The sequence below is a fragment of the Eptesicus fuscus genome, chromosome 7 (assembly GCF_027574615.1).
Source record: "Eptesicus fuscus isolate TK198812 chromosome 7, DD_ASM_mEF_20220401, whole genome shotgun sequence".
Classification (NCBI taxonomy): domain Eukaryota; kingdom Metazoa; phylum Chordata; class Mammalia; order Chiroptera; family Vespertilionidae; genus Eptesicus; species Eptesicus fuscus.
In genome coordinates, this window is record NC_072479.1 from 58,949,660 (window position 1) to 58,976,916 (window position 27,257).

Here is a 27,257-nt window from a genome sequence, read left to right on the forward strand (position 1 = left end):
CAACTGCAAATTTTGTAAATTCTATAAATTTACATTCTCACAGCCAATTCAACAACAAATATTTTAGTACCAACTACCGGTATGTTGCTCTGTTGATAAGGGGAAAAGTGCCAATAAACACACATTCAGTGAATCTTTGATTTCCTCTGAAAAAATTATCATAAAAGCTAGGATATTTTTTAGCCCTAGCTGGTTTGCCTCAGTGGATAGAGCATCAGCCTGTGGACCAAAGGGTTGTGGGTTCAATTCCGGTCAAAGGCTCTGGTCTAGGCCCTGGTTGGGACACGTGCAGGAGGCAACCAATCGATGTGTTTCTCTCACATCAATGTTTGTCTTTCCCTCTCTCTTAAAACAAACAAACAAACAAATAGTCAAACAAATATTCTAAACAAAAACACTAGGATATTTTTTTAGAATGAAATGGGGTGAGACATGTTCTAGAACACAGGTGTACTATGACTGTCCAGGATGAATCGGGAAGTATGGTCTCCTCTACCTATTTTGCAGTTTGTGGTATCTAATGGTATGGAATGCTAGCAAACTACATGCTATACAAATCCTGATTACTCGACTTTTCTGTGCTGACACAGAAAATGCTTTTCTCATTAACATATAAACCAAACCAAATGTAACTCATCTCTGGAATTTTGCTTCATGCCTACAGTTCATACCCTACCCCTAGTAATATTCATCTAAAGTACTACTCTTGTCTTTGGTTTAGAACCAGTAATTTATAAATACAGATAGTTTTTGAACCAAAGATAGGTTCAAATGGTCTGACAAAGCAACAGACAAGAGAGGAAACATGAGTATGTGATACTCAAGTTTCTTTTTCTTGCATTTACTTAATGCTTATACATTAGAAAAAGTATTTTTTTCCAATAGAGCAAATATGAAATGCCTATTTGCATTTTTATCATTTATATCCCTTTAAGTCTTGCATGTAAATGAACCTGTATTTTTAAACATACTAAAATCTTCATTTATTTATTTTTTAAATTGATTTCACAGAGAGAGAGGGACAGAAAAAGAAACACTGAGTTGTTGTACCACTTGTTTATGCATTCATTGATTGCTTCTTGTATGTGCTCTGACGCGGGATCAAACCTGCAACTTTGTCGTATCAGGACAACACTCTAACGTACTACATGGCCAGAGCTTCATTCCTATTTTTAAAGTTTTATTTGTCTAATTAAAACTATATTCAAACTATAAAAAAAATTAATAAGGTAATTAATTACCCTGTTTGGTTTACCCAAATCAGAGCAAATTAGTAACAAGGCTGAGATTAGAACTCAAAAAGTTACATATATCTTAAATCAGTGCTATCCACAGTAATTATTGTAATTACCAGAGCTGCTATCATGTAGTTTTCACAAATTTACCAGAAATATTAAAAGAACAAATTTCAGTGGTTTTGAAAGGCAACTACTAACATACTGGACAATTTACATCACAACAGTTACTGTAATGGTTAAACACTATTGTCTGTCAAGCATTACCTAGTAATACCATATTGCAAGGATTACTTAATATATAAACACCATAGACACCAGAAACACAAACTAACTCTGCCAGAAGAAATCATTTATCTCAATTTATAAGTAGGAACTTGAGGCTCAAAACTCCCCACTTGCCTCAGGTTATGCAAGGATTCTAAAACCCTTACAGAAAATCACAATGCAGTAATATAAAAGTTTACAATGTTTTCTAGAAGACTGAAAACCTCCTTCAAAATTAAACTTTAAACAAAACAAAACTTAAGCAAAACACAGGATATAGGAACGATAAATTAAAATGCTATGAGCAGAAAAATACCACATGATCTCACTCATTTATGGATAACAAAGAACATTATAAAATGATGAACAAAAAGATAGATACAGAGACAGTAAAGCATCAAACAGACTGTCAAATTACAGGGGGAAAGTTAGGGAGAGGTGGGGGAGATAAGAAATCAAACGAAGGACTTGTATGCATGCGTATAAGCATAAACAATGGACGCAAAACTCTGGGGGGTGAGGGCATGTATGGGAGTGGGGTGGGGTGACAATGGTAAGATATGTACACATATAATGCCTCAATAAAAAAAATGTCAAAAAAAATGCTATGAACACTGTTTTCATTTAAGGATATTTAGGATTCAAGGAGGTTAGAATCTTTTTTATGACCTCAAATTGACAGCTGGATACATTTCTCAACTTCCTCTACTTTCCATTCCTCAGCAATACAGATTCAGACGCCATTTTTTACTATGGGATCAAAATCTTTTTTTTAAAAATATATTTTTATTGATTTCAGAGAGGAAGGTAGAGGGAAAGATAGAAACATCAGTGATGAGAATCATGGATGGGACTGCCTCCTGCTCACTCCATAGTGGGTAACATAGCCCTCAACACAGGCATGTTTCCTGACCAGGAATCTAACGGTGACCTCCTAGTTCATGCTCAACCACTGATCCACACCGTCCAGCCTCAAAATCTTTTTTTTTTTAAGTCAATTGTTTTATTTTTATTTTATTTTTTTATTATTTTTTTGTTAATCCTCACCCAGAGGATATTTTTCCATTGATTTTTAGAGAGAGTGGAAGGGGGAGGGAGAGACAGAGAGAAACATGGATGTGAGAAAGACACATCTGATTGGCTGCCTCCTGCACACACCCCAACCAGGGCCAGGGAACCTGTAACCAAGGTAGGTGCCCCCCACCGAAATAGAACCCAGGACCCTTCAATCCGTAGGGCTACGCTCTATCCACTGAGCCAAACCAGCCAGGGCTCAAAATCTTTTTTTAAGCTCCTAGGTAGAAGACCAAAATCACAGATTTGAAATGTACATGCCTAGTATTAAGGATCACTTCCATTAACTGGGAATAATATGAAATAATAAAATAATAATAATACTAGCATGTAGTCCGAATGAAAATTGATACACAATAGTTGAATACCAGTATTTCTACTTTTTCCACATACTGTATACTTTGAAGCACCATGAGATACTTTTACATGTTTATATTCACCTGAACCTTTTATTCCACTTTTCACACTTCAAAAATAATTTTTACTTTATTTTCAGTCCATTATATCTAAAAATATTTTTATTTGAAAATATTTTTATTCATTTTTAAATTCTGAATCAAGTTGCAATAAATATTCCAAAATCAATTTGTTCAAAAAATTACTCAACTATTCACTTATAATTCTTCTTGGCAATCACTTCACAATTCATATAGTTATTTTCTTCTTTTCTAAGTCACTTTTTAAAAAAATGATTTCTGGCCCTGGCTGGTAGCTCCGTTAGAGCACTGTCCTGATATACCCAAGTTTTGGGGTTCTATCCCCAGTCTGGGCACATGCAAGAATCAACCAATGAAATAGAGTGTTGGCCTGCGGACTAAAAGGTCCCAGATTCGATTCTGGTGAAGGGCATGTACCTTGGTTGCGGGCACATCCCCAGTAGGAGGTGTGCAGGAGGCAGCTGATTGATGTTTCTGTCTCACAAATGTTTCTAACTCTCTATCCCTCTCCCTTCCTCTCTGTAAAAAAATCAATAAAATATATTTTAAAAAAAAAGTCAACCAAATGCATAATAAGTGGAACAACAAAACGCTGTTTCTCTCTCAAATAATTAAAAAATCATTTCTAGCCAGTGGTACCTAATAACTTTCTATAAATAATTATTTAAGCTAATAGAGGAAAACGGAGTACTGTGCATAGGCATACTTACCTATGATTACTGTAATATAAAATTAATGAAAAATTATTCAGGCAAATATTCCACTATTTTCAGACACTAAGGCTAACCTAAAGTGCAAAATGTTATCACCTAAAAAAGCAGAAGACTTTGGAAGTCAGATAAATTATTTTTAAAATTATGTAAGATCTGGGGGCAGGGGGGAATGGGAGTTGATTAATGTGTACAGAATTTCAGTTTTGCAAGATGAAGAGTCCTGGAGATGGATGATGGTGCCAGTTGCACAACAATGTAAATGTACTTAATACCACTGAACTATACACTAAAATAGTGAAGATGATATATTTTGTTATGTGTATTTTACCATAATTAAAAATAATTTTTAATATATTTTATTGATTTTTTACAGAGAGGAAGGGAGAGGGATAGAGAGTTAGAAACATCAATCAGCTGCCTCCTGCACACTCCTCACTGGTATGAGCCCGAAACCAAGGTACACGCCCTTGACCGGAATCGAACCTGGGACCCTTGAATCTGCAGGCCAACACTCTATCCACTGAGCTAAACTGGTCAGGGCTAAAAATAATTTTTAAAAGTTATTTGAGAGTGATTAAAGCATCTTAAGAGTACATAAAACTCATTGCTATCTAAAGTGGTTTTAAGTATTCATTTTCAGAGAAAACCTCAAATAGAGACAGAAATCCTATTAAAAAACAAAACAAAACAAAACACTGCCAAACAATTAGAGCAGACGTAACTAGCTGAAAATATTAGCGGGGGGGAGGGAGGGGGTGCACGCAAGGGAGGGGGAAGGAATGATGTGAAAAATGAATAAAATGTCAGTAAGCAAAAAAACATGAAAAATTTGCAAACTGCCTCCTTGGTGCTCAAAAACTTAAATAACTCTCTAGTAGCCAGAAGAAGGGAGCTGTTTCAAACTTACAGAATTTGTTTAACAATTTATGTTGGGACATGTTTGACAATTTTGTGAATTATCCAGATATTTTTACCTCTTTCCAGAGAGCCACTGTGTTTCTCCTTCAAAACAGGTGAGAAAAAAACAGTAAACTACTGATGTCTATATAGCCATTTGCCTGCAAGACCACGTTAAAAAAAAAAAAAAAAGTAACATCTAAGTATTATTTAAAATAAGATTCCTTGTCTGCCTACGGAAGCATAAAAATCTTTTAAGTAATTTAGAATCCTAATTGCAGCTTAAACATTCACTGGCTTCGCAATCTTGGGCAAGTTTCTTAAATTCTCTGTGCCTTAGTTTATCTCTAAAATGGAGATAACGCCACTACGTCAAAAGTAGGCTTGAAAAAAAAAATATGTATATATGCGCAAAAACACTTAACAGGCCCGACACACAGTAATTACAATACATGTGCACACCACTATTATTATACTATTATCATTACTTTTTATATATCCCACTGATTCCAGTTATAAATTAGTAAACTGGAGTCTCTCCAGAAAAATGCACTCAGTAAGAGACTTTGAACACAACTCCAGAGGCCTCTTAGATCCCAGATTGGTGAAGTCCAAAGATGATCCACATGCAACTTGGTTTTATAGTAAAGTGGTTCTTAAACTCTCCTGTGCCATGGACCTCTTCTCAGAATAAATTTTTAAGTATATAAAATACTAAGGATCACAAAATAAACCAATTATAGTTATCAAAGTATTTTTAAATTTCAAATTTAGTAATAAATGTGCTTTACTAATACAATAACAAGATTCTTTATATATAATAAAGAGTAATGAGCATAAACAATGTCAAGATTATCTGTTAAAACTGTAATAAAATGAAAATATTTCTCTTGTTGAATCCATTAAAATTTCAAGAATTTTCATTTCTAGATTTCAATTAGAAGCTAGTGAAAATAAGCATTTTTTTTTCCCTTAACCAAGTTCATGGACTTCCTCAATTCTATCTAGGGACCCAGATTAAGAACTCTTGGCTTAGGGGAAAGTGCAAAAATAAGTTCTGAAGCCAGAGCTTTATGTTCTAGAAGTCAGACTTCAGACTTTAGTCCCCACATTATTCACACCTGAATGACCTTAGACATCAAACTTCTGAGCTTGGGTTCACTTATTTAGAATAATTCCTATATCATGAAGTTAAGAGGATCAAATATTAGCTAACAAAATGCTAAATGACCAATGTTGTTTTTTAGTTTTTTTTTTTTTTTTACTGATTTTAACATCATATATTCAGCCCCAAATATGTAGTGACATTAATTTTCAATAAAACTCATTAGGAGAGATATTTTAAATCACATACTGATTCACAAAGAAAATGATTAATGGAAACAATTGTATGTAAACAGTTTAGCGAGAGCCGTGATTTGTCATTAGATTGACTTGTATCTAAATCTCAATGCCACTCCTTTACTTTTACTAAGTTACTTAACCTCTCCACCTCTCATCTGTAAAACACTGCTTTGTTTTAGAAACAAGAGAGGATCTAGCTTCAACACTCAATAAATGGAGCTATTATTATAGTTCACATTTTAACAAAGCCAAAGAAATCAATTTGGAACTCAAAAGTTTATTTTGGAATTATGTTGATATAAATAAACTTCACAGTCCTTCTTTTGCCTGGCAAAAACATATACACACTGGAATCTGCACCATTTAAACGGCATAACATTCCTAACACAAACTGGCATTGTTTAAAATCATAATCTGATTTCTTTTTCTGCCCAAAGAAAAACAAGTATAAGAATCAGTCAACAAAATGGCTTCAATTAATTTTAAAACTTTTCATGATTCACCTGGAATATTCTAATGAATGTTTATCATCAATGCTGGACATACTGTAAAGTAACTGTGTCAATTTAAAACCCAATTTAAAGCTCTCACATTAATCAGATACACTGAGTAGATTAAAAAGAGAGAGCAGGTCATTTTCTTTACACGGAATATTAGAGAGTAAGATCCCTCCCTTCCCCCCCGAAAAGACTGGCCGATCAATTATACAACCTGTAAATTCCTTCCCTCATTGAAAAGATTCTTTTATGGGCATAGTTAACAAGGGCCAAGTTGCGAAGTTGCAGCTTTGCTGGTTTGACGTTTTCACAATGCAAGAACAGTATGATCTGGAATCTACTCAAAGCTTTAGCCAGGCAGTCAGCTGATGCTCACTGCACACAAGAGAAAGACAGAAATAAGAGAAATTAAACCTCGTATATTTGTGTAAGGCAGGTACCTATTACCTAAAATTAACATAGGCCAACAGCTGACGTTCCAATTACAAGTTTTAAAAAAGTGTTTATATTGTTAAGTAACAATACAAAAATTGGCTTTCCCTGGACTTAGGTTTCTCCCATTCTTGGAATTTTCCTTGCAAAGGGCTTTTATCCGTTAGAAAAAAACAACAACCAACAAGCAAAAAACACACACACAAAAAAAACAACCACAACCAAGTCCTCATCCCGGAGTCGCTGCTACAGTAACTTTTACAAAAGGTCAAAGCGGTGCCTTTCAAGCCTTCCAAACCCTCTTGGCTTCTCCTCGGTTCACGGCAACTCACTTTTACACCCACGGAACGTTCCAGAGACCAAGAGTCGGGGACCGCACAAAACTGGGTGGGGGTTGCTAAAAAGAAACTTGCAACTTTCTTCCCCCCCCCCCCCCCCCCAACACACACACACACGTACCGAATTTCACCTTCTCCGCTCCGCCGCCCCACATGTTGCTCGCCTCTCTCCCAGCGGGCCCCGCGCACCCTCGCTCCCACCCCCGGAACGCGCCCACCGGGTCGCCCTTCCCCGCAGGCTCCGCCCCCCGCGCCTGTTTGCCTCCTCCGGGGGACCCATATGGGACACTTTCCCCTTCCTCCGAACCTCACGCCGCGCCACACCAGGCTCCCTTCCCCACCTTCAGTGCCCCCCCGCGCCGGCCCTCCCCGCCCAGAGCGTCCTCCAGCGGGAGCGCGCCGGAGCGGGGCCGCAGGCCTGCGCCGCCCAGGTGCTGTGTCAGCCTCCCGGCCGGTCCCGCGGCGTGCACGGCCTGGAAAGTCACATGGCGGTGGGACCGGCCGGCGCCTCCACACCCCGGGCTCCCTGCGGGGCAGGACAAGAGAACCCAGTCCACTCACCTCCACGAAGAGCAACATGCCTTCCCCGTTCGACCCGATCGTTCTCGCCGCTGCGGCTCCGAATGGCTTACAGGCCCGAGCCCCAAACGCCAGGATAAGGACACTCGCCCGGCCCAACCACCCGGCAGCGGACCCGGCTCCTCCCCCGCCGTCAGTCGCAGAATTCTGACCCGCCCAGTCCCACCTCCCTTGAAACATCAACTGTTTCCTGTTCTAAAGAACAATTGCTTCCGGGAGAAAAAGAAAATCCTCGGCGCAACTCAACTTTTGCACCACCTTTTATTTTCCAGCGGCTTATGGAATGTACTACCCTCCGTCCTAGGGGGAAGGAGGGACGCGGTCGAAGGAGGCACCATTCTGTGCTACGGGGGTGTGCAAAGGTCGTACTGCATTTCAGCCACTGCAGAACGGCCAGAATTTCGCAGTTTTCATAGCTCAGAATCTAGATCTGATAAAAAGACGAGCTTGTGCGAAATATTCTGTTTCTTTCTTTTTTTCTTTTCTTTTCTTTTTTTTTTTTGTGTGTGAGAAGTGTTCTGAAAGAATGCCCAACCCTGCCGAAAAGGTGGTGAGGCTCACAGAAAAAAGTAAGAGAAGGACAAAAAAGACACACACACAGTAATAGTAAATATATTAATAGCAGCAGCTGTATTAAACGCTTACTGTGTGTTTGGCACAATTCTAAGTATTTTACGGTAATCTTAAGACCATTGCAGGCAATAAATGCGATTATCCCCATTTTACAGTTACGCCTTTTAGGAGGGCGGGTTTCATTTAGACACACCTTTAAAGAACTTTGCCCTTGTTAGTTTGTTTTGTTTTTTTAAAAATCAGATACCCACATCTCCGCTTAATATCGAGCTACTTTATAATACTTAATCTGAATAGCTTCTTCTTGATGTTTGCCATCAATTCAAATGGAATATAAAAAAAAATTTTTAGAGTGTAAAGTGAAAGTTAAGTTTATTAGTGAAGCCGTGAGACAGAAGGCTACTCCACAGGCAGAGCAGCCAAAACAACAAAAATTCCTACTTTTCTGTTAGATGATCCAAATTCCTTAGTATACCTCCCTCATCAGTCCCACTTCTATATCCTGGTGCAGGCACTCACTTTTGAAAGAATCATGTCTTAATATTTTCCAATGGATTTTTCCCATTCTATTATATAAAATGAAGGTTTCATTTTCACTAAACTGCTGTTAATTTGCTTTCAAGACCATTCTGAACCCATGTAATCTCCTTTACCTCAAATGAATTTTACTTTTTCAATTAGATAGTAAATTAATTCCATCAAATTGTTGATATTCGTGTCTCATACTCTTTCTAATCTGATCATCAGTAAATGCAACATTACTTCATATCAATTAAACCAATCTCCTCACTTTCCCCCCTGAAATACAAGCTCAGCACTCACCTCCAAAGCCATGGCTCAAAGTGTCTTCCCTATCTGGAAAGCCTTCATTTATCAATCAACCTTCTCTCTCCATAAGGTTTTCCCAAAGACTGTACTCCCCACAGATCTCTTCTTCATGTCCCTTGTTAGCACTCGAATATTATATTCTATCTTGTTATTTTCTTTTTTTCTGTTTCTTTGCAGGTACCCTATTATATTCTTCACAGTCTAGGATAATGGTAGTCACATAGTAGTGTCTCAAAAAATGCTTCTCAAATTGAAAGGGAAGGAGAGAGTTTTAAATTTGCTTTAAAAAATCTTCATTTCTAGTTGCTGATGAATTCCATGCTGCATAAAAAAATATGAGAGCACAATAATGCTAAATTAGTTTAGTTGATAATCATGCTGGCTGCTTTGCGAATGCCTATGGGAGTAAGCAATGTAAAGAAATCAAGTGAAAAACAATTTAAGGATCTCACAATGTAATGTTTTCAACAAAATACTTAAACAAGTTAATTGATAATGACAATAAATGCTGGATATTTTCACAAACCTCACATTTATAAAAATAAATAATTTTCTTTAATCGTGGTCCTTTCAGAAAACATCATGAACTTCCTTGAATAAATACACTTAATTGTGAGAAAAGGAGGGAGTAACAGTTTATGAGTAGGGGCAGGATGGGCAGTCTAACAATAAAAGAAAGAATTCTGGCCCTAGCCGATTTGGCTCAGTGGATAGTGCATTGGCCTATGGACTGAAGGGCTCTGGGTTCAATTTCAGTCAAGGACAAATGCCCAAGTTGCAAGAGGCAGCCAATCAATGATTCTCTCTCATCACTGATATTTCTCTCTCTCCTCCCTTCCTCTCTGAAATCAATAAAAAAAATTTTTAATTAAAAAAAGAAAGTATTCTGGGGCTTAGAAAAGTTTCTGTAAGGAGAGAAATCTGAAATTATAGTAGATATCCAAATTTAGACAGTATCTGTAGAGAAACTGAGAAAGGATACATCAAATGTTAGAAAAGGAAAACTAAGTACAGCATCTGGTTTTGAGTTTGCACTAATGGTAGAGACAAATAATAGTTATACTTTAATGAGATAAGTACTATAATAGAAAGTTTACAAAGTGACTTGGGAAAACAGAAGAAGTAACTTAGATAACAGGATCTTAAAGAGAAAAATATCTAATTTGCTCTCTGTATATTGATATTTTTAAAAGACAACTGCATTATGATGCTCTGCCTCCTTTTTCTGAAAGCCTGCAACATATCAGTTGTTTGACTTGACAAGTTTACAACAAGGACTCAATGTAGGACTAAATTTACAATAAGTTTACAGTAAGGACTCAAGATTGGAAGTTCTTATAGAGAAATTAAGTAATACATCCACAACTTGTATAAAATGTAAAACCTATAAAATGATATTATGTAGTTTATTAACATATACACCTGTGGTAAAACTACATAAACATAGACTAGACATAAATATATCAAATTCATGGTAGTCATTGCCTCTAAAAAGGGACAGAGGGGAAGCAAGGAGTCTGGGGAGAACACCAAGGGGACTTCAACTTATATCTAATGCTTTCTTCTAAAAAGATCTGAAGCAACCTTAGCTGGTTTGGCTCAGTGGATAGAGCATTGGCCTGCGGGCTGCAGGGTCCCGGGTTTGAATGCAGTCAAGGGCACGTGTCCGGGTTGCGGGCTCCATCCCCAGGAGGGGCGTGCAGGAGGTAGCCAATCAGTGATTCTCATCATTGATGTTTCTATCTCTCTCACCCTCTCCATTCCTCTCTCAAATCAATAATTTAAAAAAACATCCGAAGCAGATATGACAAAATGTTAACCTTTTGCACTCAGATGTCGAGTGTGACTCGACACCGTTAGCATCTGTAGCAGCTCGATGAAAAAAGCAAGCGAGTGCAAAGGGTTAATATTTGTTCATTCTAGGTGATAGACACATGATTATAATATTTACTTTCTGTACTTTTTAATATTTTTTAATTAAAAAATAAGAAAGCTATACAGCCAACAAAACCATTGTCCTTTAATTTCTCCAGCCTCCTACATCCTTTCACATCCACTGCAATCAAAGAAGCTGCCCAAAGGACTCCTCTTTCAGTTAGAAAGCAGCCTCTAGTACCCTTCCATTTCTGGAGCCAACTATGGAACTTCAAAGCCTTCTTCAGTCAGGTTCCTTGGAAAAAACAGGTAACTAGGCAGTGCAGAGTACAGTCATCATTCAAATAATATCTTCTAAGTTACTACGTGTCTAGGAAAAGTTGAGGGGCAGCTGAGGAAGTTGTAACACAATTATTCCATTACAGGCTTAAATATTCTTAAGCAAAATTTCAAGAAGAGAGAAGAACCAGGAGTTACATTTGATACACTGGATCTTGAATTCTAACACCTAGATTTTAAGCTCATTTAAGCAGGGCTATATTTCTATTTCTTTTGTCATTCCTGTTGTCTGTTCTTTCCGCCCTCCCCCCCTTCACCCTTCTACCATCACAGCATATAGAATGCCTAGTTCTCTGCATGTAGTAAGCACTCTTAGAATGTTTGAGTCAATGATAATGTCACAACAGGTCTATTATGACATCACCAGGACCAGAACACCAGGGTTAGCAACAAATCAGTGGCGTGGTAAACGACAATCTCTGAGAGCAGGAAAGACGTCTTCTAGCTTCCTCGTGGACACGTTTATTACCATTTGCCTATATTCTGAGGAGGAAATAAAGAAGAAAAAGAAAATCACTCAACTTTATCAAAATGAAAAATAAGACATACAGTGAATCTGATTCAGAAAATGAAGTTGTGGGTTACACCATCATACCCAAACTGGACCTTGAGGTCCCTAGACTTGAGATCCCTGACTCAGTACAGCAAATCATATCTAAGATTGAGCAAGCACAGCTCTTTCGAGCCAAAGAGGTAGGTATAGTTCCTGAGAATTTTATAGGTTGCAACTTATTTTTTCTTTAACTTCCCATGACTAGCTACATTTTTTTAGAACTCATTTTATTTGCATGATATTTGACTGTGTTTAAGGTAATTTTGATTTCAAATGACAATTTCACCTGACTTCAGATAAACAAGCTCCAATTTTATATTCGTCTCATTTTCATCTTAGAATTAATCAAGCTTTTTAAGAAATAAATCACATGTGCTATTGAATGATTGAGAATCAAGGAGAAATTAAAATCGATAGCTAGGTAATTTTGATATCTAATTTTAGTCAATAGTTTTCATTTGTTCCTTACTGACTTATCAAATAGCTTATTAGCAGTGATTCATCCTCATATATTTTCTTTGTACATTCTTTGGGATTTTCTACATATACTAGAGGCCCAGTGCACGAAATTCATATACAGGATGGGGGGGTGGGACCCTCGGCCCCGCCTGCACCCCCTCCAATCTGGGACCCCCCAAGGGATGTCCAACTGCCTCTCGAAATCCGGGACCACTGGCTCCTAACGGCTCTCCTGTCTGCCTGCCTGATCGTCCCTAACCCTTCTGCCTGCCTGCCTGATTGCTCCTAATCACCTCTGCCTGCCTACCTGATCTCCCCTAACTGTTCCCCTACCAGCCTGATTGCCCCTAACTGCTCCCCTGCTAGCCTGATCGCCCCTAACTGCCTCTGCCTTGCACCCAGGACCCAGGATACCCTCCCTCTGGACTGCCACAGGCACCCAGGACCCGGACCAGCTTTGCCCGGGCTGGCTGCAGCTGCAGGGGACCGTGGGTGGGCACCTTCACCCGGGCTGCAGGTGCTGGCGCGGGGGACTACGGGGTGGGAAGCTTGTCCCTCTCCTGGGCCCCAGCCTGGCCAGTCCCATTCCTCTCTCAAGATCTCATTTGTGCCTGGCTGGTCCCCATTTCTCTCTCCCCAGTGTTGAGTGTCTGAACAGTTAGGGCATGATGGCCTGAGGGTGTGATGACCTGAGGGCATGATGAACATTTGCATATTAGCTCTTTATTATATCCTGTCATGTGCTAATAAAGGCAGCTTTATTTTCTCCTTTAATATCTGTCTGCATTTAAACTTTGTTCTTGATGTACTAGGTAGGCTAGGACCCCCAGTATAAAGTTGAATGGAAGTAATGAGGCATTCTTTTTTTTTTTTTTTTTTTTTTAATTTAAATATATTTCTTTATTGATTTCAGAGAGGAAGGGAGAAGGAGAGAAAGATAGAAACATCAATGATGAGAGAGAATCATTGATCGGCTGCCTCCTGCACGACCCCCACTGGGGATTGAGCCCACAACCCAGGCACGTGCCCTTGGCCGGAATCGAACCTGGGACCCTTCAGTCTGCAGGCTGACACTCTATCCACTGAGCCAAGCTGGCCAGGGCAGTAATGAGGCATTCTTACTTTGTTCTTGATGTTAGGGAAAAGCATTCAGTCTTCCACCATTAAGTATGATAGTAGCTATATATATTTTAGAATGCTCTTTATAAAATTGGGGAAATTCCCTTCTTTTCCTAGTTTACCTAGATTTTTAATCAATAATAGATATTGGGTTTATTTTTTAATTCAATAAATGTACATATTATGAAATGACCACAATACATCTCGTTAACACCCATCACCATATATAATTATACATTTCATTCTTGTAATGAGATCTTTTAATATTTACTCTCTTAGCAACATTCAAAATGCAATACAGTATTATCTATTCTATAGTCACCATGTTGTATATCATATCCATGTGACTTATTCATATTAGGTTTTATCAAAAGCTTTTACTGAATTTAGTGGAATAATCACATTTTTCTCTCTCAAATCTGTTAATATAGTGAACTACATTGATTTATGAATGCTAAACCAACCTTGAATTTTTGGAATAAATGCCATTTATTCATAACTAGAGGCCTGATGCATGAAATTCGTGCAAAGGGTTTGGCCCTTGCAGCCACGGTGGCTTGCCTCAGACCTTGCAGCCCCAGCTTCGTGCAGAAGGTCGTTTGGAAGGACATCCAGAAGGTCATTCGGCTGTCCAGTCTAATTAACATATTATGCTTTTATTATTATAGATGTAGCATGTTTTCTTATCATCTTGTATTTAGTTTGCTAAATCTAATCTAATAATAGACAAATATGCAAATTGACCGCACCTTCGATACACCTAAGCCACGCCCACCAGCCAAGCCACACCACCAACCAATCAGGACGAGTATGCAAATTACACCAACAAAGATGGCGGCTAATTTGCATATCAAGACAGCGTCAAAAGGGGGGGGAAGGGGAAGAGAAAGGAGGAGCGAAGTCAGGGCTGGGGGCGAACGGAAAAGCAGGCGGGCTGGAGGAGAAGGCGGGGCGGGCGACAAGGGCGGGGCGGAGGCGGGGCCGGGGGCGAAGGCAAACGAGGGCAGGCTAGAGGAGAAGGCGGGGCGGGCGACAATGGCGGAGCGGAGGCAGGGCTGGGGGCGAAGGGAAACGAGGGCGGGCTGGAGGATAAGGTGAGGCGGGGGACAAGGGAGGAACGGAGGCGGGGTAGAGTGCAGCAGGAAATCCTATTGCAGGATTTTTCCTGCAACGGGAAAGCTAGTTTTGTTAATAATTTTTTGTGTCCATGTTTATAAAATACATTAGTCTGTAGTTTTCTTATAATGGCATCGGAGTAATGCTAGCTTTATAGACTCAAGTAGAATATTCTCTACAATTTTCTGTAAGAGTTTGTTGAAGAATTGGCATTTCCTTTTACCGTATATGTTTGGTAGAAACCACCAATGTTTTGGTGGGGTTGGGAGAAAACCAATGAAACTATCTAGATTTGGGGTTTAATTATGGGAAGGTTTTAAACTACAAATTTAATTTTAAAAAACATCATAGGGCTACTCATGTTATCTTATTTCTTCTTCAGTAAGCTTTCACAATTTGTATCTTTCAAGGAATTTGTCCATTGAATCTGAGTTTTTGAGTTTATTGGTTTAGAGTTGTTCATGATAATCTATTACTATCCCTTCATTAGCTGTAGAACCTTTATAATATCACCTCTCATTTATGATATTAGTAATTTGTCTTTTTCTATCTCTCTTTATTTCTGGAGAGAATTTTTCAAATTAAATCTTTATTGTTGAAAGTACTACATCTGTTCCTCTTAATCCCACATTGACCCCTTCTAGCCTGCCCCCATCAGCCACCCCAGGCCTTCACTACCCTATTGTCTGTGTCCATGGGGTATGCATATATGCATACAAGTTCTTTGTTTAATCTCTTCCCACCCACCCACCCTCCCCTGCCTTCCCTCTGAGATCCGACAGTCTGTTCCATGCTTCTATGTCTCTGGATCTATTTTGTTCATCAGATTCCACATGAGTGGGATCATGTGATACTTGTCTTTCTCTGACTGGCTTATTTTGGCTTAGCACAATACTCTGCAGGTCCCTCCATGCTGTCTCAAAGGGTAAGCGATCCTTCTTTTTTACTGCTGCATAGTGTTCAATGGTGTAAACGTACCACAACTTTTTTATCTACTCACCTACTGATGGGCACTTGGGCTGTTTCCAGATTTTAGCTATTGTAAATTGTGCTGCTATGAACATGGAGGTGCATACATTCTTTCTGATTGGTGTTTCGGGTCTCTTAGGGATATATTCCTAGAAGTGAAATTACAGGGTCCAATGGCAGTTCCATATTTAATTATTTGAGGAAACGCCATACTGTTTTTCATAATGGCTGAAAGTCTGCATTCCCACCAGCAGTGTACTAGGGTTCTCTGTTCTCCACATCCTTGCCAGCACTGGTCTTTCGTTGATTTGTTGATGGTAGCCATTCTGACAGGTGTGAAGTGATACCTCATTGTTGTTTTAATTTGCATGTCTCTGATGATCAGTGATTATGAGAATTTTTTCATATGTCTCTTGGCCATCTGTATATCCACTTTGAAGAAGTGTCTATTTAGGTCCTTTGCCCATTTTTTAATTGGATTGTCTTTCTTTTGTTAAGTTGTATGAGTTCCTTACATACTTAGGATATTAAACCTTTATCAGATGTATCATTGCCAAATATGTTCTATACAGTGGGCTCCGTTTTTGTTTTGTTGATGGTTTCTTTTGCTGTGCAGAAGCTTATTATTTTGATGTAGTCCAATTTCTTCTCTAATTATGTTTCTATTTTTTATGTTACCGATTTCCAAACTGATCTTTTTTATTTACCTTGTGTACTTTGGGTATAATTAGCTTTTCTTTTTCCAATTTCTTAAGGTAGGATCTGAACTCATTGATTTAATAAATTTTTTATTTTGCAGTAAGTGTTTTGTTCCATATATTTCCCCCTCTGCAAATAAAATTAAAAGTGCTCTGCTTTTATTTTATTCAGTTTTCTTTTCTTTTTTAAATATATTTTTTATTGATCTCAGAGAGGAAAGGAGAGGGAGAGTTAGAAAGGATATGAGAGAGAATCATTGATCGGCTTCCTCCTGCATGCCCCCAACTGGGGATCAAGCCCAAAAGCCAGGCCTGTGCCTTTGACAAGAATTGAACCCAGGATTCTTCAGTCCTCAGACCAACAGTTTACCCACTGGGCCAAACTGGCTAGCGTTTATTCAGTTTTCAATACTTTCCCTTTTGATTTTTTTTTTGAACCATTAGTTATTTAGAAGAGTGTTATTTAGTTTCCAAATATTTGGAGATTTAAAAATTGTATTTGTAGCCCTAACCGGGTTGGCTCAGTGGATAGAGCATCGGCCTGCAGACTGAAAGGTCCCGGGTTCGATTCCGGTCAAGGGCATGTACCTTGGTTGCGGGCACATCCCCAGCAGGAGGTGTGCAAGAGGCAGCTGATTGATGTTTCTCTCTCGTCAATGTTTCTGACTCTCTATACTTCTCCCTTCCGCTCTGCAAAAAATCAATAAAATATATTTTAAAAAATTGTATTTGTAATTCAGTATTTTTGCATTCAGAGAACTTATTTCATATGATCTGAATCTTTGTAAATTTCTTGAGATTTGTTTTATGGTTCAGAATATGGTCTCTATTAGTAAATGCTATGTATGCACAATTTTTATTCTGTTTTTTAGTCGAGTATTCTATGAATAATGTGAATGTAAGAAATGAGAGAGAGAGAGAGAGAGAGACAGAGAGAGAGAGAGACATTGATTTATTGTTCCACTTATTCATGCATTCATTTGTTGACTTGTATGTGCTCTGATGGGGGATCGGACTCCCAACCATGGCCCGTTGGGATGACACTCTCACCAACTGAGCTACCAGACCAGGGCTGTAGATAGTTTTATAAGAGTTTATTTGAGCCCAAACTGATGACAGTTGCTTCAGAGAATAACAGTTTTGCAGTTTCTTCCATGCATTTGAACTAAGGAGGGAACATAAGATTCCATGAAGGTGCGAGATGGATGGGGATTGGATTATAGTGTCGTTAACAAGGTTATTGGCAGTCGGATCCCAGCAGCAGCTGCAGCGGCTCTCGTCTTTCCAGGCTCTTCTTGCTATCTTCTTTAGCTTCCGGAAACATGGCCTCTGGGGTGGCTGTCTCTGATGGAGTCACCAAAGTGTTCCATGACATGAAGGTACGTAAGTCCTCGACACCAGAGGAGGTGAAGAAGCGCAAGAAGGCGGTGCTCTTCTGCCTGAGTGAAGACAAGAAGAACATCATTCTGGAAGAGGGCAAGGAGATCCTGGTAGGTGATGTGGGTCAGACAGTAGACGACCCCTACGCCACCTTCATCAAGATGCTGCCGGACAAAGACTGCCGCTACGCCCTGTGTGATGCGTCCTATGAGACCAAGGAGAGCAAGAGGGAGGACCTGGCGTTTATCTTCTGAGCCCCTGAGTCTGCGCCTCTTAAGAGCAAAAGGACCTATGCCAGCTCCAAGGATGCCATCAAGAAGAAGCTTACGGGGATCAAGCATGAATTACAAGCAAACTGCTTCGAGGAAGTCAAGGACCGCAGCACTCTGGCAGAGAAGCTGGGGGGCAGTGCTGTCATCTCCCTGGAGGGCAAGCCCTTGGGAGCCCCCTCCAGCCCCCTGCCTGGAGCATCTGGCAGCCCCAGACCTGCCTGTGGGGGGTTGCAGGCTGCCCCCCTTCTGCCAGACCGGAGGGGCTGGAGGGATGCCAGCAGGGGGAGGGCAATCCCTTCACCCAGTTGCCAACAGCCCCCCACCCCCTGGACCTTCCTCCTCCCTCCACCCCTGACGGTTCTGGCCTTCCCAAACAGCTTCTGATCTTCTGATTCCTCTCGGGTTGAAACAGACCAAGTCCTCCCTACCCCAGGCACCCCAGTTTTGGAGAGGGCCTGTTTTTTTTTTTTTTTAACGACACCCCTACTTGCAACCTGTTCCTCCCCCCGCTTTCCCATGCTGCCAACTTCTAACCGCAATAGTGACTGTGCTTGTCTGTTTAGTTCTATGTATAAATGGAATGTTGTGAAGATAACCCTTCCCCATGCTGCCTGGTTCCCCTCCCCTTTTCCACCTGGTCTTGGCCATGGAAGCAGGACCCTTAATTTAAAAAAAAAAAAAAAAAAAAAAAAAAAAAGTAAGAAAAACAACAATAAAAAGCCTCAATTAAAAAAAAAGATTATTGGATTACAGTGTAGTTAACAAGTTTATGTGCTCTCTTGAGAGTGGTTATGCTTATTGCAAAGGTGTGTAAACCTAAATGCACAAAGAAAACAATGGACAAGGCTAGCTTAAAAAAATAAACTGTCTACTAAAAAAGTTATATGCATGACCTGCCCAGTTAGGAAGTTATAATCAGATCACTCTGTGAGGTTACTTTACTTTTTTATTTTAAAAAATTGATTTGAGGGAGAGAGAGAGAAACATTGATTTGTTGTTCCACTTATTTATGCATTCATTGGTTGATTCTTATAGTGCCCTCACCAGGAATCAAACCTGAAACCTTGGTTTATCAGACAATGCTCTAACCAACTGAGTTACCCTGCCAGGGCCAAGGTTACTGCTTAGAGCCCCCCCAACCCCATTTTTTAATTTATTTTTATTTTTAAAAAATTTAAATTGATTTCAGAGAGGAAGGAAGAGGGAGCGGTAGAAACATCAATGATGAGAGAGAATCACCAACCGACCACCTCCTGCATGCCCCTACTGGGGATTGACCCTGCAACCTGGGCATGTGCCCTTGACCTGGGACCCTTCAGTCTGCAGGCAAACTGTCTATTCACTGAGCCAAACCAGCTAGGATTAGAACCCCCTTTTTAAAAAACATAATTTCTTTTTTATTTCAGAGAGGAAGGGAGAGGGAGAGAGAGGTAGAAACATCAATGATGAGAGAGAATCATTAATCAGCTGCCTCCTGCACGCCCTCTACTGGGGATCAAGCCCACAACCTGGGCATGTGCCCTTGACTGAAATGGAACCCAGGAACCTTTAGTCCACAGGTGGACACTCTATCCACTGAGCCAAAGCAGCTACAGCTAATTGGGTTTCTTTTTTATCCAACCTGACAATCTCTGCCTTTTAATTGGATGTTTAGACCATTGATATTTAATGTGATTATTGACATGGTTAGATTTAAATTTACCATCTTGTTCTTTTGTATGTCTAATGTGGGGTTTTTTGTTTCCTTTTTATTCTTTTTCTGACTTCTTTTAAGATTCAATATATTTTTATGATTATTTTATTTCTTTTATTGGCTTATTAGCTATAATTATATTTCACCTTTTTAGTGGTTGCTGTAGGGTTTATAGCAGTGATGGGCAACCTTTTGAGCTTGGTGTGTCAAACTTTGCCAAAAAACTGAGCATAACTCGGGTAGTGTGTCACTTTGAGGAAAAAACATTATTTCGCGATATTTATAGTTTAAATAACATAAATGTATAATTGTTATATATAATTGTATTTAATAAACCAAAAACTAAATATTTAACTTACCTGCTTAGTGACTTCTTTGTTCATCCGTCATTCGGTTTCTTTTGTTGGTCTTGATATTATTTAGCTTGTGTGGGGTGCGGTGAACTAAGATAAGTGAGGGGGAGGGGTAATTCTTTAACCTGCCTATTAGTGACTTTTTTGTTGCTGAATTTCATTGGCTAAATCTTCAATTGAAGGTTGGTATTTTGTACACTTCAGGCCCAAGCAAGCACTACTAACTTCATCTGTCAATCTGTTTCTTTTGTTGGTTTTGATATTATTTAACGCTGAGAATAAGGCCTCACAAAAGTATGTAGAGGGAAAAATTGTGAGTAAAGCCATTGCTATATTTTTCAGGGTGCTAAAAGTGTCTGGTAGTCGGTTCCAGGCACTCCAAATTTCCTGTTCGTAGTGGCACTCCTCTTGATTTTCCAAGCGGCACCTTTCCAGATTCTCAAGCTTTGACCTCAAGTCGACAAACACCTGAGCCCAGATACTGTCTTGAAATTCTGCAAGTTGCATCTCCAAATCATCAATTTGCATCCATTGGAAACCATTTAATTCCAAACTACTATAGACTACTACATCAGGATACTTAATTATTTTCATGGTCTGTTCTAGACTTCTAAATTGGCTAAATCTATCACTAAACTGGTCAAGTAATGAGTCTAAAACATGCTGGTACTTCATATGCAAGAGTTCCATTTCATTTTGTATAGCTGCACTGGCCTTCTCAAAATACTTTGTTGCTCGAGGAAATACTTATAAGTTTTAGTTTCTACACCTTGCTTGAAGATTTTAACTTTACTTTCAAAAGCTTTTATGTATCCAAACATAACGTCAATACTTTTGCCAAAATCTTGTAACTTTAAGTTCAGTTCATTAATATGAACAGAGAGATCTGTAAAAAACATCAGGGTGTTGACCCACTTATCATCATTAAGCTGAGGAAAGTTTCCCAGCTCCTTATCATCAAGAAATACTTTAATTTCTTCAAAGCACTCCATAAAGCGCTCAAGAACTTTGCCTCGGCTCAGCCATCTTACATTATTGTACATCAGCAGTCCACTGTAGATGGAATCAACCTCCAGTAAAAGTGCCAAAAATTCTCGCTTGTGAAGGGGGTGAGCAGCTATTAAATTAACTATTTTTGTAACAACTGACATTAAGTCATTTAAGTCGGTGAATCCTGCCTTGGCACATAAAGCCTCCTGATGGATAATACAATGAAAAGGCACAATCGTATTTCCAATAGCTTCTGTAAACAATTAGACAAATCCGACTTTCCCCCCACCATATTTGGTGCCCCATCTGTTGTCACTGACACAACTTTAGAGATATCAATGCTTAGGTCACGAAATGTTTGTATAACAACCTTACATATTTCGCTTCCTGATTTACTTGTTGACACTGATACTAACTTTATCAACTCTTCTCTCATTGTGAGACCATCAGAATATCGACCAATAATGGCCAACTGAGCATGTGATGTGACATCAGTAGTTTCATCAAGAGAGATCGAAAAATATTTACACTTCCTTATGTCTCTCTTTAATTGATGTTGTACGTTTGTGTTCAGTCTCATTATTCGGTCTTTTATGATATTTCTACTGAGTGGTAATTCAGATATTCTCTTAATAATTGCATCTTTATTCTGCATATCGTGAAAGAGAACTGGTGCACATCTTAGGAGAGTTTCTTTAATAAATTCTCCCTCACTGAGCGCTTTTCCATGCTGAGCTATATAGAGTGAGCAATGCTCAAACTTGCAGATGTTAAATTTGTAGAGCCTTTCATAAATTTAAAGATGGAATTAGATTGGCTCTTATAAAGGTGTAGCTGCCTGGAAATGTATTCCTTCCTTTCATCCTCACTTTTTTCCAAGAGCTGGGAATGATTAGTTTCAAAATGTCTATTTATATTCCACGTTCTGCTTAGTACCATTTCAGTACATAGAACGCAAAATGATCTGCCATTTTTTTCTATAAAGTCATACATCTCGGTCCATGTCTCTTGAAAGGGTCGGCCACTGCTACTACCACTTCCTTTACTTAACCTTAGTTTTTTATTTTTTGAGTTCTCCATCAGGGGGGCAGTGACAGAAGATAGAATTATAGATAGCTTGTTAGGCCTGCAGGCAATTAGGGGTTAACTAGCCTAACTAACCACAAAATGGTGCATATAACTGTCTTTTAGGAAAGGGCAGGGTTAATAAGCAGAAATAGGGGTTAATAAGGATGCACAACAGTAATAGTGGTGAAATGGAGTCTGCACTATGGAGCAAGATAGTGTTCCTTATGTGAATTAAAATGGCTGCCGCTATTTCTAATGGCGGGAAATGGCACCCATAGCATGCCACAAACCCTCGCTTCTCCCAGCCTCCCCCTCACTTATCTCAGTAATGATGGATTAGAAATCCATGACACCCCAGAACAGTAGATAATGGTTGCTGTGGTTAACTGTTATTTGGTTACTGATAATGGCAGGGCCCCCAGAGATGTGTCCCCCGCTGCGTTCCGCTGCTCCCTGCTCTGCCGGCAGAAGTGAAGGCAAAGATCCCAGCTTAATTGGAAGTCCCAGAACTAGACACTCTATGCCGGACTTCTCTTGTTTTGGCCTACAGACCTCCGGCACAGAGTGTCTAATAGGGGAGGATGAAACATTTGCGACTAGAGTCTTGGAACTCCAAGACTCTAGTCGCAAATGTTTCATCCTCAGGAGCAGCAAATGTTTCATCCTTGGCATGCAGCCGCCTCAGCGGCCGCGTGTCATCAGAAATGGCTACGCGTGTCATAGGTTCACTATCACTGGCCCAGTAACCCCTAACTGGGGTTTATAGTATAGATATTTAAATTACCACCATCTATTTTCAAATGGGATTATACTACTTCATTTTTTTTTTATTATACTACTTCATGAACAGTGTATGAACCTTATAGCAATATTCTATCTCCCCACCTCCTGGCATTAGTGATATATATATAATTCCTCACCTGAGGATATGTTTATTCATTTTAGAGAGAGAGAGAGAGAGAGAGAGAGAGAGAGAGAGAGAGAGAGAGAAACATTGATGTGAAAGAGAAACATCGATCAGTTGCCTTCCATATGTGCCCTGACTGGGGACTGAACCCACAATCTTTTGGTGTACACTCCAATCAACTGAACCACTCAGTCTGGGCCATTTGTGATATTTTTATTATACTACTATGTACATTATAAACTCATTATTTATTACATTCCTGTTATTTTTTTTTTTTTTTTTAATATATATATTTTATTGATTTTTTACAGAGAGGAAGAAGAGAGAGGGATAGAGAGTTAGAAACATTGATCAGCTGCCTCTTGCACACCCCCTACTGGGGATGTGCCCGCAACCAAAGTACATGCCCTTGACCGGAATCGAACCTGGGACCCTTGAGTCCCCAGGCCGACGCTCTATCCACTGAGCCAAACCGGTTTCGGCCATTCCTGTTATTTTTGCTTTAAACAGGCAATTCCCTATTTTTCAATTTTTTATTGTGCTAAAGTATAAATAAAATTTTCAATCTTAACTATTTTTAATTATACAATTCAGTAGCATTAAGTACATTTACAATGTTGTATAACCATCATCACTATTTTCAGAACTTTCTCACCATCCCAAACAGAAACTCTGACCCATCCTATCTAATAAAAGAGTAATGTGCAAATTGACCGTCACTCCAACACACAAGATGGCTGCTCCCATGTGGACATAAGATGGCTGCCACAAGATGGCTGGCAGGGGAGGGCAGTTGTGGGTGATCAGGCCAGCAGGAAAGGGCAGTTAGGGGTGACTGGGCTGGGAGAGGAGGGCAGTTGTGGGTAATCAGGCCAGAAGGGGAAGGCAGTTAGGGGTGACTGGGCCGGCAGAGGAGGGTGGTTGGGAGGGACCAGGCTAGCAGGGGAGAGCAGTTGGGGGGGACCAGGCCTGCAGGGGAGGGCAGTTGGGGGCAACCAGGCTGACAAGGGAGGTCAGTTAGGGGTTACTGAGCCAGCAGGAGAGGGCAGTTGGGGTGACCAGGCCAGCAGGGGAGGGCAATTGGGGACAACCAGGCCAGCAGGGGAGGGCAGTTGGGGAGAACCAGGCCTGCAGGGGAGGGCAGTTGGGGGAGACCAGGCCTGCAGGGGAAGGCAGTTGGGGGCAATTGGGCTGGCAGCGGAGCAGTTAGGTGTCTATCAGGCTGGCAGGTGAGTGGTTAGGGCGTGATCAGGCTGGCAGGCAAAAGCAGTTAGGGGCAATCAGGCAGGCAGGCAAGTGAGCAGTTGGGAGCCAGCAGTCCTGGATTGTGAGAGGAATGTCCGACTGCAAGCCGGGATCAGGCCTAAATCGGCAGTCGGACATCCCTAGGGGTCCCAGATTGGAGAGGATGCAGGCTGGGTTGAGGGACACCGCCCCCCCCATGCATGAATTTCGTTCACCGGACCTCTAGTTAAACAATAACTACCTATTCCCCTCCCACCCCCAAACTCTGGCAAACACCATTTTATTCTCTGTCTCTATGCATTTGTCTACTCTATAACTTATGTAAGTGGAATCATAAAGTATTTGTTCTTTTGTGCATGATTTATATCACTTACTGTTTTTAAAAATTCATCTATTGTTGTAGCATGTATCAGAATTGCCTTTCTTTTTAAAGTTGTGTAATATTCCATTATATGTATACTAGAGGCCCGATGCATGAAATTCGTGAACGGGTAGGGTCCCTAGGCCTGGCCATCGATCAGGGTCAATTGGGGCCTTACAGCTGCTAGCTGGGACCTCCCTTCCCCCAGCTGCCGACTGCTGGCCAGGGCCTTCCTTCATTCTACGCTGCCCCCAGTGTTCAGCACACGTCATAGTGGGCAGTCAAACTCCAGGCTGCTCAAACTCCTCCCAGTCAGTCAAACTCCCGAAGGGACAATTTGCATATTAGCCTTTTATTATATAGAATATCACATTTTGTTTATCCATTCATTCATCAATAGACATTTGGATAGCTTCCACCTCTTTACTATTGTGAGTAATGCTACTATAAACACTGGAGTACAGATATCTATTCAAGTCCCTGGTTTTAATTTTTTATATACTCAGGAACAGAATTGCTAGGTAATATGGTAATTCTGTTTTTAATTGAACATTGTTTTCTGTAGTGGCTGCATCATTCATTTTACATTCCCATTAGCAGTTAACAAAGGTTTCAATTTCTCCACATTTTCACTAACACTTGTTATGTTCTGTGTTTTTCTTTTTGTGATAATAGCCATCCTAATGGGTGTGAATATCTCATTGTGATTTCAATTTGCATTTCCCTCATGATTAGTGAGATCAAACATTTTTTATACATTTTTTAAAAAATATTTTTTATTGAATTCAGAGAGAGAGGAAGAGAAAGAGAGATAGATCATCAATGATGAGAGAATCATTGATCAGCTGACTCCTGCACACCCCCCACTGGGGATCAAGCCTGAAACCTGGGCATGTGCCCTGACTGGGAATTGAACCCAGACCTCCTGGTTCACAGGTTGACCACTGAGCCACACCAGTTGGGCAAGATTGAACATCTTTCTATGTGCTTATTGGCCATGTGTATATAGTCTTTCATAAAATGTCTATTCAAGTCTCTTGCCCATTTTGGAACTAAGTTTGTTCTTGTTGATTTGTAGGAATTCATTTTATATTCTTGATATGAACCATTTATTAAATATGTAATTTGCAAATATTTCTCCCTTTTTTTTTTTTTTTACTCTATTCATAGTTGGGATGGTTAATTTTATGTGTCAACTTTACTGGGCCACAGGGTGCCCAGATACTTAGTCAAACATTATTTTGGATATGTCTATAAAGATATTTTTGGATGAGATTAACACTTGGATCAGTAGACTGAGTAAAGATCTAATCCAATCAACTAAAGCCTGAATAGAACCAAAAGGCTGAGTAAAAGGGAACTCTACTCCATTTGCCTCACTGCCTTGAGCTGGGACATTAGTCTTTACCTGCCTTCAGACTTGAACTAGAACATCAGCTCTTCTTGGGTCTTGAGCGTGCTGGCTTTCAGACTGGGTCTACATCATAAATTCAATACCCAGAGTGGTTTTGAAGAACCAGAATATGAAGGATGAGTTTTCTGAATTGGGTTTGGAGTTTCTGAAATTGGCTGACTAATTTGATTAGGTTTAAGGTGTGAATGACTCCTATTCCAGTATTAAAGAGAGTAGTGATAGTCCTTGACATAATCTGGCAATTAAAATATGCAAAATATCACCATTAACTACTCCTAATCACCCACATACAAAAAGCAAGAATCTTTGTAATTGTGTACATAATACTTTCAAACATTTTTGGCAAACTAACAAATGTAAATAGATTGGTTATTTGCTCCTAATATCACTGGACAAAATGGAGAAAGAAATGGATGAGTTTAGGGATTCAAACTGCCAGCTCAAGTGCCACATAAATGACCTAAAAGTTCCTTTGTGTACCCTGAAGGAGACCCCTATCTCCTGTAGCTGCATGGCTGAAACTGCTGAAAATTAAACCCAAATTCTCACTCAGGGGCTAATGTTAAAGTGAGGGCATTGATTGGGAAGGGATGGGATTATGAAAGTTGGAATGGGGATGTATGGAAAGGTACTGATAAAGCTTGGGACATTGAACCTTTAAATTCTGATGAGTGTTCTTGCTAGGGCAGTGGCCTTCCACCACATTAGGAGCAGCCTCTCCATCCCTGTCTGAGGGGATTAACTCTGCATTGCCTGAGGAAACTAATAATCTCTCCTGTGGCAGTAGCCATGCAAGACAATGCTGAGTCTCTTTAGGAGCTATCCCTGTTACAAGTCTTTGTTTCTAGACTCAAATCGAAGCAGGCCACTAAAGGTGAGGTACATAGTGTGACCCATGAGAAGGTATACTGCACTCCAAAGGGACTACTTGAATTTTCTATCTTTTGTAGTCTGAAACCCAGGTGATGTATGTGGGAATGGATATATGGGGTGTGGTTTAATGGTGGAAGAAACATAAAGTTGGAGCAGGCCAAATTTATTGATATGGGCTCCCTAAGCAGAGGTTCTGCATTTAATGTTGCAGATTAGGGAGTTATAAGACCTACTCATCCATCCTATTCATGGTGAAAGTATGTCTTCTGGAAAGTAAGTCCAGAAGGCATACTTTCACCATGCACGTGAGAAATCTAGGAGGGGCGCCTCAGCATCCATGAAGAGCTCTGTGTTTGCTC

At 39.9% G+C, this 27,257-nt stretch overlaps 2 protein-coding genes and 1 pseudogene across 6 annotated transcripts in view; 2 read left to right on the top strand and 1 right to left on the bottom strand.

Annotated features, from left to right (window-relative positions):
- The window catches only part of LARP4 (La ribonucleoprotein 4), a 76,100-nt gene extending 66,667 nt beyond the window's left edge, over positions 1–9,433 (bottom strand). For 3 of the 5 annotated variants that reach the window (XM_054719086.1, XM_054719083.1, XM_054719087.1), the window contains exon 1: positions 7,796–7,947. In XM_054719086.1, coding sequence (XP_054575061.1) covers positions 7,796–7,813 — 18 coding nt within the window. In that variant the 5' untranslated portion in view covers positions 7,814–7,947. Of the gene's footprint in view, positions 1–7,795; positions 7,948–9,208 lie in introns of those variants that run through there. The other 2 variants (XM_054719085.1, XM_054719084.1) reach the window with 2 other exon arrangements.
- Positions 9,434–11,895: 2,462 nt separating this feature from the next.
- FAM186A (family with sequence similarity 186 member A) overlaps positions 11,896–27,257 on the top strand; it is a 98,444-nt gene continuing 83,082 nt past the window's right edge. The window contains exon 1 of the mRNA XM_054718608.1: positions 11,896–12,121. Coding sequence (XP_054574583.1) covers positions 11,960–12,121 — 162 coding nt within the window. The 5' untranslated portion in view covers positions 11,896–11,959. The remainder of the gene's footprint in view (positions 12,122–27,257) is intronic.
- On the top strand, positions 17,558–18,461 carry LOC129149797 (cofilin-1-like; annotated as a pseudogene).